General features: G+C 39.8%; 1 protein-coding gene across 3 annotated transcripts in view; it reads left to right on the plus strand.

Annotated features, from left to right (window-relative positions):
• The window catches only part of LOC128855501 (uncharacterized), a 198,863-nt gene extending 180,659 nt beyond the window's left edge, over positions 1-18,204 (plus strand). For 2 of the 3 annotated variants that reach the window (XM_054090456.1, XM_054090455.1), the window contains 6 exons: positions 3,207-3,350; positions 4,320-4,544; positions 4,825-5,031; positions 5,115-5,325; positions 8,425-8,557; positions 8,618-18,203. In XM_054090456.1, coding sequence (XP_053946431.1) covers positions 3,207-3,350; positions 4,320-4,544; positions 4,825-5,031; positions 5,115-5,325; positions 8,425-8,557; positions 8,618-11,089 — 3,392 coding nt within the window. In that variant the 3' untranslated portion in view covers positions 11,090-18,203. Of the gene's footprint in view, positions 1-3,206; positions 3,351-4,319; positions 4,545-4,824; positions 5,032-5,114; positions 5,326-8,424; positions 8,558-8,617 lie in introns of all 3 variants that reach the window. The other variant, XM_054090457.1, reaches the window with a different exon arrangement.
• The last annotated feature ends 289 nt before the right edge of the window (positions 18,205-18,493 follow it).

Below are 18,493 nucleotides of genomic sequence, written 5' to 3' on the forward strand. Positions count from 1 at the left end.
TGCTTATTGCCAAATACAAACAAAAATTTGTGAATTTTATTTTTAACCGAATTTTTAATGTAAGTCATAATTATTTTATATAATGAATAAATAATAGTATTTAATAATATTTATATTCAGGCCCGACGAGAGGGGGGGATCGGGGACTTTTTACCCCGGGCCCGGAGTTCTCATAGGGGCCCGGACTCGAGAGTAATTCCGAATTATATGAAGTAGACATAATTGGAAAGTGCCCGCATTTGCAATTTTCCCCCGGGGCCCGGATATGCTCTCTACGGCCCTGTTTATATTAAATATAATATTAAGTAGTATAAATTATTAAATAATAATAATAATGGTACACAGCGGCGCAAAATTTATCATTCCATTGGAAGATTAATAATTTTGGCAAGTGGCGTCGAGCGTCAATTATATTTTACAAACAGAATTTTTTTTATTTCTTGGGAACCGCAGTTCCCTTTACGACATCCCACGTTTGGTTTACTGTTTCCATTTCACAAAGGTTAGGACGCCTCCAAGTATTTCCAATGCTGTTCTGCAAATGCTTTCCCTGTGCTTTTTGAGCCATCGCCATTTACGACCACTTATCACCTTTTGGATTAGATCTTGCTCGCTGATCTGCCACAAGTCCGTATTTCGGATAGTGTTCGGCCAAAAAACTTTACATACTATCCGAAGGTATTTATTTGTGAAGCTTTGCAGTTTCTGCGTAAGGCTTCTCGACACCAGCCACTTTTCACTGCCATATAAAAGTATGGATTTTGCGCATAAGTTGAATACTCTTGTTTTAGTTTTCTGCGTCCAAAGGCTGGCCTAGCTTTGCGCAGACGGTTTTCTGCGTCTTCTTCAGCTCCATCATTCGTTGAAATTATACTACCGAGATAACAGAAACTTTCAACATACTGCACCGTTTCTCCCTCGATTACGAGTACAATATTGGTTTCTTGCTGTTTATTTCCAGACCAACGATTCGTGCAGCGGTGACTAGAAAATCTAATTTGGCCTGCATGTCGGAATGCCTGTGTGAAAGCAGGCAAATATCGTCAGCATAGTCGAGGTCGTGTAGTTGGCGAGATAGCGTCCATGTGATGCTTTGCCTTGACCGCAAAAAGAAGTGGCGTCAGTGGGCAGCCCTGTTTCACGCCAGATGTTGTTCTAATGAAGTGCTTGTAACGCCATTGTGGAGAACTGTTAAATCTGCAATTTTTGTAGGAACTCCTTTTTTTCCAGACCATATTGCAATGCGCTTGATGGTGTCAAAAGCCTTCTGGAAATCAATAAACACCATATAAAGTGGGGTGTACCATTCTAATAATTATTCAATAATTATCCTCAGAGTATTCGCTTGATCTGCGCACGTCCGGTGGGGACGGAAGCCTGCTTTTCCATCGCGTAAAGACATTTTGACCCATTGGAGTCTGTTCAAAATAATAGTTGCGACTATTTTATAAATAGTGTTAAGCAATGTGATGCCTCTCCAATTGCCGCATTCGGCGGCGCAAAGGCGACATTCGGCCTTTTTTTTGGCAGCTTAATCACAATGCCTTTCGTCCAAGACGTCGGGAAATTTTCGCTCTCCCAGGCTGCAGCGATGGCGGATGTAGAATCGGCGCAGTAACGTCTGTATCGGTTACACACAGAAAGGAGCCGTAAAAGTCAAAATAAAGATTTCCAAGGAAGTTGGCTTCAGAGCCCATTATGGCTGAAGTGTGAGAGATCTCGTTACCCGCGATATTCACGTGTCCCGGGACACATGTTAGCATCGGGATATTATGTCTGTCGACATAGTTTAACCTAGATTTACAGTACTTGTCTACCCTTGAAGGGGTTGAAGATCTGTTTAAGGCCATGAGCCCAGCTTTGCTGTCGCTACAAACACATACAGATCTGTCCTCCATCTGTTCATCGCTTCTTGAACAGCATACACCTCCGCCTGAAACACAGATGCATGCATTCCAAGAGCAAAGTATAGTTTTGTCCCGCTTGATTCCACGTAGACACCAGAGCCGGAACCGTGATCGGTCCTGGAGCCATCCATGAAAATGCGAGAACAGTGTTTGCCAGACTCATTATCTGAATTTAACCACAGTTGAGCCTCTGGCAGCACCAAACTCTATCTCTTGTCAAGCACAACTCTGGATGGCATGGCGAGGATCGTTGGATGTCCATACCTACTATGTTGTCCAATGCCGGACAGAGCCCGTACCAATTCCCATTGTGTTTCAGCTAACAGATGGCCTTCAAGGTATCTCCTTGGATGAAAACATAATGTGGTGGTAGACTAACCAGAGCATCTACTGCCGGTCCTGAAGCAGTCGAAAAAGCTCCGGTGCAACAGATGGCCACAGTGCGTTGTAGTCTCGACAAGATTGTCCTGACTCCCACGAGAGAGAGTCTACTTATCCAGACCACTGATGTATTGGTGATAATAGGTGTTATTATAGGCGTGTAGATCCAGAGGACCTTGTTAGGAGTAAGAACCCACGTTTTCCCAAAGACACCTTTGCACTGCCAAAAAGCTGTAGTGCTTTGGATGTCTTTGTTTCAACGTGTGACTTCCAAAAAAGTTTACTATCGAGGATTACTCCAAGATATTTGATTTCTTTAGATAACTGGATTGTGACAACTTTTAGCTTAGGCAGAACGAGTCCATCAAGCTTCCTCCTTCTGGTAAAGAGGACAATAATAGTTTTGGTGGCCCATTCGCACAGCACCAAGTGTCAATCATATCCAGAGTTATCTGCACTTTTCTACAGATGTTCGTAAGCGAAGGGTTTGTTAACAAACAGGCAACGTCGTCCGCATATGCTTGTGTGTAGACTCCAGCATCATTTAAGTTGGTGAGTAGAGGATCAATCACCATGCACCAGAGCAATGGAGACAGCACACCACCTTGGGGGCAGCCTCTATTAACACAGGAGGACACCAGCACATCCTCTCCGTCCGCACCGTGACGATTCTTTGGGCTAGCATAGAACGAATCCAATTCACCAGCACCCGGTCTACACCATGTATAGACATACTATCGAAAGTGAAATTATCAATTACACATATACTACTATATTCTACTGATAAAACATATGACATATTTACTAGAAGCCTAAATTTATTAATAAAAATGTATTCGCTACTATGATTTTCGACTTGCATATTTATGGCTTATGACTGTACACGTTTTTTTGTTTTTGCTTCTTGTGCCTTTGCAGTTTCCACAGATACAATCGGTAACAAACTGAATGGTTTACTTAAGGATGCTGAGTCTCGAATACAAGATTTAAGCGGCACATCCGATGGTGGCCTCTGCCAACCCACATTCTCAACGCGACCGTCCATATCAAGTATTATTATTGGTAAGTTTTTTTTTTTTGGATTTAGGCGTTAATATGCAGTTATTATTTGGTTGAGTTTCGCACGCTGCAAAACCAAGAAAATGAAAACGATTGTCATATAAATACTAATGAGCACAGAAAAAGCTCATAATAATAGTTTCAAAAGCAGCAAATTCTTTATTTTGTTCATGGCTGCACTAAAATTAAAGTAACGAACATTCTCTTCCGCCAAAAAAAGGTCTCACTTTTCAGCATAGTGTCCTTTTAGTTTAGTACAATTAATCCAATTTTTGGAATCCATGTAATACGACTTATCGACCCTTATACCAGACGTTTTTTTATCGATTAACTCTTCCTTCTACCGCTGAGCCATATATTCAGATTTGGAAAGAGAAAAGAGGAATAAATTAATAAATTTTGATAGATGAATTTGGCCCGCCTTTTTGGGTTCAAAATAACTGTCGATTTAGAACTACCTGTACTCAAATTGAGTTCATTATTTTCCCGAGTCTTACTATTTTGTAATACAATTTATTGATGTAAACTCTAACTGCAGTCATGTACTTGTCTGAAGCCACCAGGCCTCCGAGATTTTCACACTACTCAAACAATTTTGTAAGGCAATCATACCAAGCTTAAAATAATCGAATACATAATTGAAATATGAATGCATATCCGGCAACTGAGTAGAAGAACATTTGCAGCGTGCGATTTCTAACCAGAATTGATGAGGAATGCATTCATCTGTGACACTCAATAGTCATGGCACGCGGGGGCGGAAAGCCTCCAAACAATCAAACATCGGAAAGTAGAATGCAAATTCTCGAGCATATCTAGCCCAGTAGCCAACCTAACCTCCCTCACTTTTCAAATTTGTTCCATCCACTCACTTTACCATGTTCTACGCCATTCAATTGTGCATCTACATATTTTTCATTGAATCATTCATTCATTTGTTCGTTTATTCGTTTATTTGTTTGCTATCGACAGGCAACACAGGCTCCTCCGTGACTGGCTGCACTGGCAACGAAATCGAAAAGCAAATAGGCATATGGGAGCGACGTGTGAAGGGGTTACGTCGCCTATTGCTCGGTTGGGATCAGACGCGTCCACCGGATGCACCTGCTTCGATGACCGTGGATGTGACGGGGGAAAACTCAATTGCACTGCAGATACTCGAACCGTTCGAAGGTGCAATTGGCACCAAATTCAAAGGTAAGCGAAAAAATGAAATTCTCTTTTATTGATGAAAACAAACGAAAAAAAATGTGAATACACAGTAATGAAACTGCATCACGTGCCACCCATTTGATGTGGATGAGTTGTGTTGGCGTTGGCGTTTCCAACAAAAACTGCACTGCAATCCAATTCATTTGTTTACTTGATTTTGTTTATTTTTTCTATATACTTCTGCTTGTACTGCTGGCCGCAAATCGATGCATACCCACACCATGTCAATAACAACGAACCGCATAACCTACCAACCAACCAACAGTACAATGGTCAACGCGCACCGACTTCAGCAACATTGTGGGCGAACGCGAATTGGTGGATTGGACGAGTTTTCACGGCAATATGGGCACACAGTGTCAGATTAATGGATTGACGCAAGGACGTCGCTATTTTATACGCGCTGCCTGTGGCAATGTCAAAGGTTGGGGTCCATATAAAACGTCAGTGCCAGCCAGCGTCGTGCCATCAAGTAAGCGATTTTTTTTTTCGTTTTCTTTTTGTTTCTGATTTTATTTGCTTAATATATTTAATACGCGTATTGTTTCCTGGTAGGTTGGCGCGATTCCAATAATCGCGAAGATCGTTATGTTGGCCGGCAGCGTGTTTTGGACAATCTGTTTACGGCGGTGCGCCTAGCACGACCGGCGGATGTATCGGAATTGACATTGGATGTAGGTGCAGCACAGCGACGCAACCCGAAAAAGAAGACTACTATAAAGCAATTGTTTTCGGTGGCATCGAAATTCCAAAAGCACCTAAGACGGTGAGTTCACATAAAACTACTTTTTCTACAGACAAAACTATTATTTGCAAAAAATATAAATAAATGGCGAGCCTTTGTAATAAAAACATGTTTAAAAAAAACAGATTCAAAACAAAATTTTCAAAACTATTTGAGAAAGTTTTGTTGAAAAGTTCAAGAAACCAAATACAAACATTTTTTTTAGTTCAACTCTTTTATAACATTTGTAATAAAAAGAATTGTCCAAAGTCCTCGGTGAGGACCTACTACTACATCATCCCGACGGTAACATTTAAAGCTAAATTTTGCCACTCCCTTTCCATCTAAGGAAGAATGAAATAAGGGATTCTCTCTACACAACTTCGACACTACTGTCTATACAAGTGGCAGTAAAATGGACTGTGATGTTGAGCTGGTATATATTCTTATACACTTAAAATTGAGAAAACTGTGCATCTCCCTAATACCTTATCGCAGATTTCTCTTTTAAGGGCAATTTCGCGTTTCTTTCGAATAGCCAAGCTGCAATCCATTCACTGGATTCGGCTACAGCAACTTCTAAAGAGGTGAAACAAAGCATGAATAGCCTTATCACCTGGAGTGTAAGCCATAAAGTTACCTTAATCTGGGTCCCGGGACATCGGAACATCGGAACATTGAAGGTATCGAAAAAGTAGATGAACTGACAAGAAGGGGATCTGCCATGAATAACGCTTTTACAGAAACGGTATTCACACCACTGGGTGCAATCAAGAATACAATTTTCGTAAAATATGTCCGAATGTCGGATTGTAGATGAAGAGAAAAGACGACATGCAAATTTTTGCAGGACGTCCCGGTCCACCTGAAAGGACAGGACGCCTAGAGACTAACGGCAGTCATAACTGGCTTTTGGTGTGTGGGGGAACAAGCAGCCAAAATGGGCATTTCTTCCCTTATAATAAAAACTGCCATAGTTGTAATCAACCGGAGAAAAATGAAACAATCTTCCATTTCCTCTGTGAATGCCCTGCTATATGGAAGGTCAGAATGTTAACCGTGGGTAAACCGCTGTTCGAGAGTCTGGAACAGCTGTCTGGCTTAGATGTCAACAACCTGATAAGGTTCCTGAACCGCACAGACTGGATATAGTCATGCTGAAAATAACTGGTAAACAAGTTGGTAACGAGGATGTGGCAACAAAATGGTATGGAAGCGCTAGTTGGATTCTGGAAGAATCACCACTTTAATCAACCAATCATCTGTAAAAAATATTCAAAACAAATTGTTAAAACATTATTTTATAAAAAAAAATGTTTGGTTCAAAAAGTTCCATTGGATAAAACATTTTTTTTTTAATTATTAAAAAAATTAATAGAGCAATGCATCAGGGAATTGTGAAGGCAAATATGTGTGAATGTATGTGTGTACTCTACTGATAAAAAAAAAAAAAAATAATAATAATAACACGCCTCAATACTTGCGACACCATTTCCTATTTCATTGCGTACACCTTGAAACTTGCACCGAGCCCGGTTTTCATTATGTGCAAGAAACGAGTTTGTACTGCAATGTTAAGGGCTGTATTTTAAATGAAAATGGTGAAACCTGAAATAATCTAAATCTTTCTTCTTATTCTTCTTCTTCTTAACATCACAGTCCTTGGTGAACCATTGCTTCATTCACAACCTTTCGCCACCCGTCTCTATCTAAGGCTACCCTATGACAGGAAGTACCGGGAATGTTTAAATAAAACAAAACAGAGTTAAATTTCAGGCAAATATATTTTATCTCCTTCAAAATATGACCCGTCTGAAGCAACACACATGTGCCAACGGGTAACCTAGACCTCCATGCGCCTCTGGTAGGCCGACCAAGGGATGGTATTCAGCTCCTTCGTCGCATTCTCTTTGATCTCTTCTATCGACTGAAATCTCCTTTCACGAAGTGGTAACTTCAACTTGAGAAACAAAAAGAAGTCGCTCGGGGCCATATCAGGTGAGTACGGTGCTTGCGCGATGGTATTTACTTGGTGTTTGGTCAAATAATCCAGCACAATTTGGTCGGTGCGATGGCGCGTTATCATCATGCAAAATCCAAAAATTGTTTGGCCCAAATTTCCGGCCGGCCAGGCAGACGCTAATGATCCGAATGCACTAGAAAGTGACAGATATATGTCTTACAGTCCTACCAATATAAAAAAATATGGGCCGGTTCCCACGTGCGCGGTTCGTTTAAGTTAAACATTGCCGGTGCTTTTTGATTATAGGGTACTTTCTTCCTTTGCAAGGTCATCTTCGAGCCATCTCTTTCGGGGGCGTCCTCTTATTCGGCCTCCAACAGGGCGTAATTCAACTGCCTTTCGAGTTGTTCTCTCCTTGGGCATTCGAAACACGTGTCCAAGCCATCTTATCCTCTGCGATTTTATAAATCTAATCTTAGTTTCGTGTTTTGCTAAGAGTTCGAGCTATTATTCGATAAGTTCCGTCCTGCAGTCTTAATGGTCCATAAAGTTTTCGTAACATTTTTCTTTCGAAGACCCTTAGCTGATTAATGTCAGTGGTTTTTAGCGTCTATAGTTCGCAACCATAGGTAAGCACAAGGCGGATCAAAGTTTTGTATATCTTCAACTTTTGGGCGCGAGATAATAACTTTGACTTAAGCAATTTCAAATTAGAGTAATACGTTTTTTTTGGTGCTAAAACTCTGTCATTTATTGTCAATGACATATCCTTATTGGCTGATATTTTGATACCCAAATAGGTAAATTCTTGCACATTCTCGAATGCATAGTCCCCGATCAGCACGTCATCATGTCTTAAACCGGAGCTGGATCGGGCCATAAATTTCGTATTCTCTGTATTAATTCTTAGCCCGGTAGTTCGTACTTTTTTTCTAGTTATTTAAACGCACTCTGTAATTCACCCCTGCTTTTCGCCTTGGTTTGGTCAGGATTTGTTAGAGGAAATTACAGGTTTGTATATAATTGACACCCACTTCCTTTGTATTTCGTTTGATCGGTATTTTGTTCGATATTTTAAATTAATATTTTAAAACATTCACACCTACTTAAAAAGCTATCCCGCCTTAATGTAATGTGTTTCAACTAATTTTGTATCTTTGTATCTTTCTTATTTCCAGTGGCATCTACTTGGCGAGCATAGTTTATTGTGAAGATAAGGTCCTGGTGAGTAGCGAAGACTTCTTGCCCGTCATAGAGATCGATGAGACCTATCCCAGCAGTTTGCACAGTGATTATCACTGGCTTATGAAGGTATGTGGGGAGCTGGCCTTTTCTTATAAGCAACTAATAAATGTATGCCTCATTTCATAGGTGGCCTGCACTTGGGATGATGTGAAGTCTCTGCGCACGGACATGGAGCGAAATTTAACGTCTGCCGTTCATTTTCGTACCAAACTCCTATCGGCCGTGTGCCAAATGCAATCAACGCTAGGTCTCAATGACTTGGGTCAGCTATTCTATAAACCACTACGCGATTCACATGGAACTGTTGTGCTCACCTGCATACAGGCTGTGAAAAGCCAAAAAACCGTCTCCATACTCAACTCCCGTTGGTTACCATTAAATAAGTTGCAAAAGAAGATTGTCGCGCTGCTGGAGGACTACAACATCAATGAAATGCTTATTTCCTCCATTAGCGAACAGATACACTACCACCAGGCGTCAACACAACGCTTGAGTCCAGGTTTATATTTGGGTTACCTGAAGATGCAATGTTCCATGGATCAGATACAGGTTGTGGTCCCTGTGAAGACACCGAATGTGCTGCCGCATTGCAAAGTGCGCGACAACAGCCACATCACTGCCGATGAGTGGCAGATCCTGAAACGTAATAACGCCCCAAATGGCGGCAGCCGCAGCAATAGTCCACTAAATATGGCTCTCGAATTCAACACAAACCCAGAAGAGGCCACCGAAGGTCAACGACTGTTTCTCTATGATCTTACAAACGCAGCGCAAAAGCTATTCACATACATGAACATCAAGCCTGAGGATGCTAAAACGCATCGACTCTACGACATCGAAGTTATTGAGCATAGCAAAAATATAAGCTTTCTTATTATATGTCCAGCGGTCGAGCTGACCTGTGCTGTGCCCGGCCAGTCAGAGCTGCTTCTGCAACGCGATGATCTCGCCAGCCTCAGTATACAGGCGTTCGAAATGATTCATCTGCGCACCTACCAGCCTGGCATCATACAAAAGTACGCACGTCTCTCCTGCATATTGGAATTAGATACTGCATTGGCCACGCACTCGCAACGCGAGGCATTTTCCACAAGTGAGCTGCAAACAGCCAAGGAACGCTTGGCCAAACTGCATGAACTATCAGCGAACTTGAACTCAGTGTGGAAGAGCGTACGCTGGCTAATGGATGTCATTGCGTTTGCGCGCGACAAAAACACACAGTCATCGGAAATCATGAAAGAGATTCTCAACTATGGCAACAGTAATGCGAACGACAATGAGACGCGTATTGTGGATAAACAATTGCTGCAATTACCAACTCGTGATGCCAAATATACAAAGAGCTCAGGACGCGGTAGCTGGCCGGGGCCTGGCGCTAATTCACAAGGTGCCAGCAATAACTGCTTGGCTGCCGAGCATTCAAAGTCCGAGCAAAATCTGGGACGAAATGCAATCACGCCTACCTCTAACGCAAGTACAATGTCACCCCAACAGTCCAGCAACAAATCGCACAGCAGCAGCGAATCGCGTCAAATGGTCAGTTCCACTGGCACACAGCAGCTACTACAAGTGGGCATAGGCGGCTACACCAGCTCGGACATTTCTCTGCGCAAAAACAGCGGTGACTCAATGGCATCCTCGCAGTATACAACGCGCAGTTACTATTCTGGCGCTGGATCAGTTCTCGGCAGTAGCAACGAACTGGGACAAATATTTGCCATACCACCTTCGCGCTCCGACGACATGTTAACACTTGGTAGCCTCGATGGGGGAAAACACACACAATCCACGGCTACACATCGCAAACGCACCAGTTCGAACATAGCGCAACATGTAACAACACCAACGTCGTTAACCACCACTACGCACTCCTCCAGTTCAGCACCATACTTGCCCACCGGCTCCAATCTATCACTGAAGAACTCCTCCAGCTCTGACTACGACATCAGAGCGTCCAAGATCAGCAGTAAAGCGGTAGCGGAACAAAGTATTGGCAATAAAGTGAAGGCGGCCTCCAGCGCAAATCTACGTGATGGCGGTCTTTACTTGAAGTCAAAAGTTGCAGCGCTGCCAAGCGACAACAAGTCCATTAGCAGCGAAGAGGCCGCTACTAGCGCGACATCAGCAACAACAGCAAAAACTGCTTCGATAAAAAGTCTCTCGCGCCAGAGTAGTGAAGAGGACACGGCAAGCGGTTCCAGTCATACCTCCGAACAGGCAACCAGCGTTAACGCTCCCGCGCCGAGCTCGGGTATCATACAAGTTTATACCGCATATAATACTGGGCTAGCAAGTGGCACCAGCCTCAAGTTGCACGTAACGCCAAAAACAACAGCACGCGAGGTTATCAATTTGGTGGTGAAGCAGCTGAATATGGCTGCAGTGTTAAAAGGCAGCAACGGACCCATCTACACAGCAGACATGCTGGATAACTTCTGCTTGGTAGCAGTGATCGGCGCGCGAGAACGCTGCTTGCGTGACGACTTCAAACCACTACAGCTACAGAACCCTTGGCGCAAGGGGCGACTGTATGTGCGACAGAAACACGAGCTATTAGCGGCTATCGAGCATGCGAATCGGAAATCTCATCTGATATGAGCTACACGACAGGAAATGTGAAAATTATGGTGGGAAAAGTAGGATATGGGAAATACTGTCCGCATGCTGGTGGCAGTTATTGTAAAGCGTTATTAAGTAGAGTCCGCTATGAGAATTCAAAAGTGACGTATTGACGGAGTGTTCAGAATTAATAGAAGTTCCTTTTATTGGTTTTCGCGCATCAAATGAGCAAATTTTAGAATATGTAAATGAGTACCATTAGCTTTGAAAGCGGCTGGCTAAAAGTTAGTCATTAGTTTACCATACCAGGTATAGTTATGTAATATTCTTCTTCTAGCGTATTCGGCGTATCCATGCGGAATGTTCGCAGATTGGAAAAATATGAAAAAAGTCTGAGAGTTAGCATTGGTTTATTTACAAACGTTTATATGAATTACGGCAAAAAACCTTTCGAACTTTGCATTTCCTATCGATTTTGTTGTGTTTCTAATCAAGCACGTCACTATGAACTTAAACCAAATTCGGAGTGAGTTGTGGTATACCGCAGCCGTGATAGTAATGGGGAGTTTGGTTTTTGAGCTAAAGGATCTCTCAAAAGAGCCGCCTAGATGTTGTTTTAAAATAATACTGTTCATTGCCACGTTTCGCAAACTGCTGAAATGTCTATTTCTAATCTTCTCATTTCTTGCATTGCATTGGCTAGCTTTCCAGCTTCATATAAACTTCTTACATTCCAGTTACCGATATTTAATTTTTTACTTGTTTTACCTCCGGGGACTCTTAGCAGCCTCTTAATGCCGGATACTAAAGGCCGTGTATCATTGTTGTTATCTGTCACAATTTTTGTGATTCTGCTAGGGAGTTGGTTAAGTAGTGGTTTGCCTTCTTGCCTTCTACCTCGCTGTCAAGGGCCGTTCCATGAGATACCCAAGCGTCACTCAGTTTTTTGATGTCGCAACTTTTCATGCATATCTGCATTCATACCTGCATTACTAATAATACAACCAGCTGCCGTTGCACATTCCTAGGTTTATAGTCCTTGCGGAGACTCCTCAGTTTAAAGTCCTGTAAAACAAAAAGTGTGAACAAGATGCTTATTTAAAGACGGCATCAACCCGCCTTGTCAGCGCCAATTACGAGTTTTCGTGCTCAAGCCGTGCTAATGTCCATCCCTGCGACCTTCCACACCCTAGCTGGTCATCCGCTACTTATCCGGGAGGGCTTATTTGCGGGGTTAGTGGTAGTCAGGTGCCCGAAAAAATGATAATTTTCAATAATTTCTTTTTGCTAGCCAATAACTTTATTTTACAAAAAAAAAACATAGCATTAATACATTATGTTTCGACTTGACTTTCGGAAAATTAAAAAAAAAAAAATTTATAATTGTAAAAGTTATCACTGTTTGTGTGGAGCCCGTTTCTCCAGAAGTCCCTTTCGGTGATCATCACAAATCCTTGGCGATTCATCTAAAGTCAATCGGACAAAAGAAATTTGTTTTATTAATAGGTAATCTTGTGCCTGGTCAAAGCTTTTTTTTCAAAATTAACAATACGGTGGCCTCAGGAAATACTTTTCAGATTTTCGAGAAAAAAAACCGACAGTTAATTGTTTAAAAAAATCTAAATTTTTGAAACAAAAAATCCTTCCATCAGGCACGAGTTTTTTATGTTTTTCAAAAGCAGTATAAATTTTATTGAAATCTACTAAGCGGTTTTTAAGTTACTCGTACAGTGATCACCAGTTCAAAAACATAGTTTTGAGAGAAATATATTTAAATGCTTGCTATCGATTTATGTAGAGTTATACGATTTATTTAATTACTTACACTGTGTCACCTATTCCTGGGCCATATAATAGTTCTTCAGCCGTCATAGCAGCTGCCAAAATATCGATTTGCTGTTGCCTACGTAGCATTCCACCTTCTCGAGCGCTTATCTGCCACTTTCATACATCCAGCATCCAGGTACGTGCTCTCGAACGCTCCGGAGCACCCGAGCGCCCTTTGTTATTTGTTGAATAACTCGAAAAGAATTTGTCGAATTCACTTTTATACTTAAAAAAAAAATTATACTTTAAGGGCGAACACCATTGTGAATTTTCAAAAAATCGATTTTTGTTTTGTGCATTTTCTTAAAGTAGATATATTCAAAAATATGTAAAAAAAATTTAACTTCAAATTTTGAAAATTTACGAAGTTATACGCAATACAATAAGTGCAGGTAGTGAGTTAGAACGGCCAGTGAAAATTTTAAACGCGTTTTTCTCAAAACGACTTTTCTGACCACGGCGGCCTCGATTTCTCGAAGACTTATGAACCCGATTTAATTTTTTTTTTTTTTTAATTTTTGTACATGTATTGGCTACAGTCGTACATAGCCGTTTTTAAAAGTTCCAAAAATATATATTATTTCACGCCTTTCGAAAACAAAGAAAGGGTAAAAACACAAACTAATTTTTCAAACCTGAACCATTTTCTCAAAAAACAAAAAAAATAAAAAAAAACCGCTGGCAGAAATACACTCGGAGGTTTGCCATTGCCTGCCGAGGGGCGACCGCTATTAGAAAAATGTTTTTCTTAATTTTGGTGTCTCACCGAGGTTCGAACCAACCTTCTCTCTGTGAATTCCGAATGGTAATCACGAACCAATCCATTCGGCTACGGCGGCCGCCATTGATGTATGTATAGATTAAGGATTTTTTTGGTTTTTTGTTTTCAGATGATTTTTAACCGCTGTATCGTGGCCACCAGGGTGCATCAGTTTTTTATGACGTCATTGCATTAATATTAATAACAATTGTAATTTTTAATATTTTTTAATAAAAATGTGTCAGTGTAGTTGAATATATGTATGATAAATAAATTACAATTTGTCCGATCCTCAAATAATCATCCCTACTTATACAAAAAAATCATGAAAATCACTTAATTTTCACGCTTTCACAGTGGTGTTCCCCCTTAAGAAAATGCAAAAAAAAATTCATTTTTTTAATTCTGTACTCCTTACCCCTTATTCGCAGCTAACCTCTACTTGTATAACTTACTTTAAGTTGAATGTTAACTTTATTGAGTCTAATTCCAAACTACTCTTACAAAGTGAGTTACGCCTTAAATTACCCTAACTGCCCTCACCATTGTCGCCGTGTCTTGTTATTGCTTATTTTCTGCACTTGCTTGCTTGTGAGTATGCTGAGTCTGTTTGTTGTCTGTTTGTAGCCGTTGAGTACCCACGCACGGACGTTAAGCCGACAATGCTGGCTGTGTGCTAGGGTGTCGGGTTAACTTATATCTAAAGGTCGTTCTTTATCCGCAACCTGTAACCCGTCCGGTGGCTTGTAGCTGGCCCTCACAGAACTCCCTTTATATCCGCGAATCTGCTTAGGCTCAAAAAAAAAAATATAAAAAAATGCATATTCTACAACATTGTTTACATACATTGCAACTAAGTATTTGTATAAGTAAATGTGTGTACATATGTATGTACAATCTAACACATACATACATACATATGTCTGCTTATCCAGAGTTATGACTTATGAGCAAAGTGAGGAGTATAAGCCAGTACGTATTAGCAATTAAATGTAGTATATAATATAAATTAATGACTCTAGGAATGCATGTGTATGTGTGTAAGAATACTTCTAAGTGAAATGAAATATTTATTATATTTAAAAATTAAGCAAGTTCTGGTAATTCAGAACCGTAACGAAGCACACCAATATCACAAATCTTAGTTTTAATCTATACATTCATACATAAATATATACATACTAACATATACAACTGATTTTTAGGCTAGCGTAACTGTATTGTATTTTTAGTGTAGGCTTAAAAAGGAAAATACGAGCAAAAATGCAATTTACTATGTGTGTGTATTGATATATTTGTGTATTTGTTGTTTTTATGTACAAAAAAAAATTAAAAAAATATTGTCATATTGCAATGTAGTCCATATATTTGTGTGTATTTTTGGTGTATTTATTTTGACACAAACAAAAAGTAAAATTTACACCATATATGTGTATGTATATGTACCTTTATGTGTACATATTTATTGCAATGTAAATGTGCAAATGCTTTAATTACAAGTACATAGACGTTTATGTATCTAAATATCATTTATTATATAATTCATATGTACATATTTTTTTGTAAAACAGGATATTTAAAAATCGATAAACGATATTAAATGTTGATTAAAAAGTGCTCAACGTGATTTATGTAAATCATTCAGCTCATTTTAGTACCTCTAAGTATTGTTGAAGAGTGGCATTCGAATTTTTCATACACACCCGTTAAACGTAACTGAATATTGCATAGTTTGTATAGAAATGTTTGCACCATTTAGTTTTTATATTTGTATGTATTGCATGTCCCGACTTGCGTTGGAAAAGCAAAAATTATTATTAGCGCATATTGCAATTGGATTTTTTTCCTTGCAGTATTAACAACTTTTAAAGAATTATTGTTAATAGCAAAAAAATTGCATATAAGAATTGAATGAATTCAAAAAATAAATAAAACATATAAAAATGTATACACTTAAAATGTTTCTCTATGAAAAAAAATATACAATCACCGAAGCGAAGCTAGAAAATTTTAAAAGAAAATTTCAAAAATATACATTCTGTCAAAAAAGTTCCGGGAATTGTTCAATAAAACGCAAAGTAATTGTTTAATTATCAAAATTTATTTTGTCGCCTTCAAAATAGGCGCCATTCGAAGCAACACACATATGCCAACGATTAGTCTATATAGTCATTAAATCACATTTTAAACGCGTTTGAAGAGATCTTCTTCAGCTCCTACAACGAATTCTCCTTAATGGCCTCTATCGATGTAAAGCGATGTGCGTGGAATGGCAGGTTTTGGGAAAAGGAAAAAGTCACAGGGGGCTAAATCCGGTAAATGCGGTGGTTGTTCGATGATTACGGTGATTTGTGGAGTTTTCGGTCAAAAAAGTGTTCACAATATGAGCCAGTGAGACGGTACGTTATTATGGTGCAAGATCCATGAGATTTCTTTCCACAAATTGGGCCATTTTCTACGCACATTCTCTCTCAAACGTCGCATCAATTTAACGCAGAACCATTTGGAACGAATTCCGAGTGCACAATGATAATCAGAGTAAACGAGTAGCTTCACTTTCACTTTTGACTGACTTTGACGTGGTTTTTTGAGTTTCGGCTCATGCGGATAGCACCATTCAGCCGCCTGTTGACTGATTTACATGTCAAACTCATAGACCCACGTCTCATCAGCTGTTACGATGCGCTGGATAAACGTTGGGTCCGAATCCATTTGCTCAAGCATGCCTACAGCCACCTTCTTCCGATAAATTTTTTGAAAGAAATTCAACTCTCTTGGAACGAGTCGAGCAACCACGCGTCTCATGTCCAATTGATGGAGTAAAATATTGTGATTTTGTTCCTGAGACACACTAAAGTCACGAGCTACTTTCCTCAAACTTAAATGATGGTTTTTTTCTTTCTTTCCTTGACTTTGTCGACGTTTTCATCCATTGAAGATGTTGATAGGCGGCCAGATAGGGGCAAATCGTCCAAGACTTCTCGGCTCTCTGCAAAACTGTTACACCACACGTAGACCCCTGTTTTTGATAAAGCACACTCACCATAGGCTTTTTGCATTATTTTCAATCATTCGGCGCACGAAACCCCGTTCAAGACAAATTCTTTGTTCGATATTTTTATCCATAGTGAAAACCGAAAAAAAGCACACCTGCGGTAAACTGATATAATTAAATACCAAAAACAAGCTAATTGACAGATCAGGCTCGAACTCTGCAACACTATAGAGGACAGTTGTGCAAACGTTCCAGCAAAAAAAATGTAGACATTGGTGTAACGCACGTTTTTTAAATGAACGATACCCGATATTTTGTGACAGAATGTATTTTAGTTTTCTAACTTCATTTATTTTTATTCTTTTTATTATTACTTGCTAATTAGTAAAAAAAAAGCAGTGAGCAATCACTTCTTTACCGCAGAAAAGAGCACTAGGATGAAAACTCTCTCTTAGCTCTTTTATTTTTATATTTCTATCATCCCTTTCATTTAAATTGCATTCCTCTTAATTGCCGGAGTACGAGAGTCGTTTGAAAAGTTCGTGCAAAGTCCGAGGGTTGGCACCACTGGCACGTATTGAGGTTCTATTTAGTTAGTAGCATCTCTTAGAAGAACACACACCAAGTTTCAGCCAGATCGGTATTTGTGTGTTTGTTTCGATGCTATGAATCGAAGAAGTCGAGTGATTTTCCGTTTCAATCATAAAAACGCACCGGCTAACGTCTCAGCAGTTGTGATCCAACTCGTTGTTGTTGTTATTGTAGCAACAACATATAAAGAAGAAATGCCTGGCGAATAAAAGATTTTATTCAAGCGAGCAGGTTGCGAATGACTCTTCTTCACACTTTTTATAAATCCCAGTATTCGGAGGGGATGATGACAACCTAGCAAAGCAATGGACGAAGTATATGTTATAAGCCTAAAAGAAGACTACATTGAAAAATAAAAAAGGTTTGTTCTTCTTGTTTGGCGCTAGATCTTTATTCGCTGTGCTATGTCTATGTTGTCGTAAAGCTCATACAGCTCATTGTCCCATCGCCCGCAATACTCGCCGCTGCCAACGTGCATAGGTCCGAAAATATTTCGCAGAATCCACTTCCTCTTTGTCACCTTCAATAATGGCATTAAAGAGTTACTGGAAATTTTGTTCATCGAATACCTCAATGCCGTAAAGAGGATGTGGCAACAAAATGGTGCGGAAGCGCTAGTTGGATTCTGGACGAATGACCAGCTAAACCAACCAACCTCAACGCCATCAACAATTGAATCTGCGTCTGAAAAAACTTCTGCTAAAGCAATTGCGTCAACAATTGTTTCCAATAATTTACATATGAACTGCCCTTGATTTTTTTAGCCTTTGGTCATATTCTTGTGGAATCTTTTCCCATTCCTCTTTGATGCAGTTTTTTAGCACTTTCTTTTTCAAATACGACCATAAACTTTCCATTGGTTTGATATCTGAAACTTTGGGCAGAAATACCTATCACTTTTGAGAACTGCGTATGTAAGGCTTGTGCTTGAAATCATTGTCTTGCTCAGTTTGTTAAAGTTTTTACACACTTCGTTTAAAATTATTACGTAAAATATCTAAGTATCCATTATTTTTGCATCAAATTTTTGGCCAAATGGTTTAAAACTATTTTATGGTCGATCTTTAGCTCCTGGGCGATGCTATGATTACCAACCAAATTGGCCAGCTTAATTTCGATTATTTCTGTGATTTTAGCGATATTTTCTTTAACATCTAAAAATCCTGAACGGCGGCACCATAAACGCCATTCACAATTTCAGCGGCCTGGCTTGCAGTTTCGCCTTTATCAAAGAAAAACTGTAGAATGCACCGTCTTTTCTCTTTGTTGA

This window comes from Anastrepha ludens, chromosome 2, assembly GCF_028408465.1.
Source record: "Anastrepha ludens isolate Willacy chromosome 2, idAnaLude1.1, whole genome shotgun sequence".
NCBI lineage: Eukaryota > Metazoa > Arthropoda > Insecta > Diptera > Tephritidae > Anastrepha > Anastrepha ludens.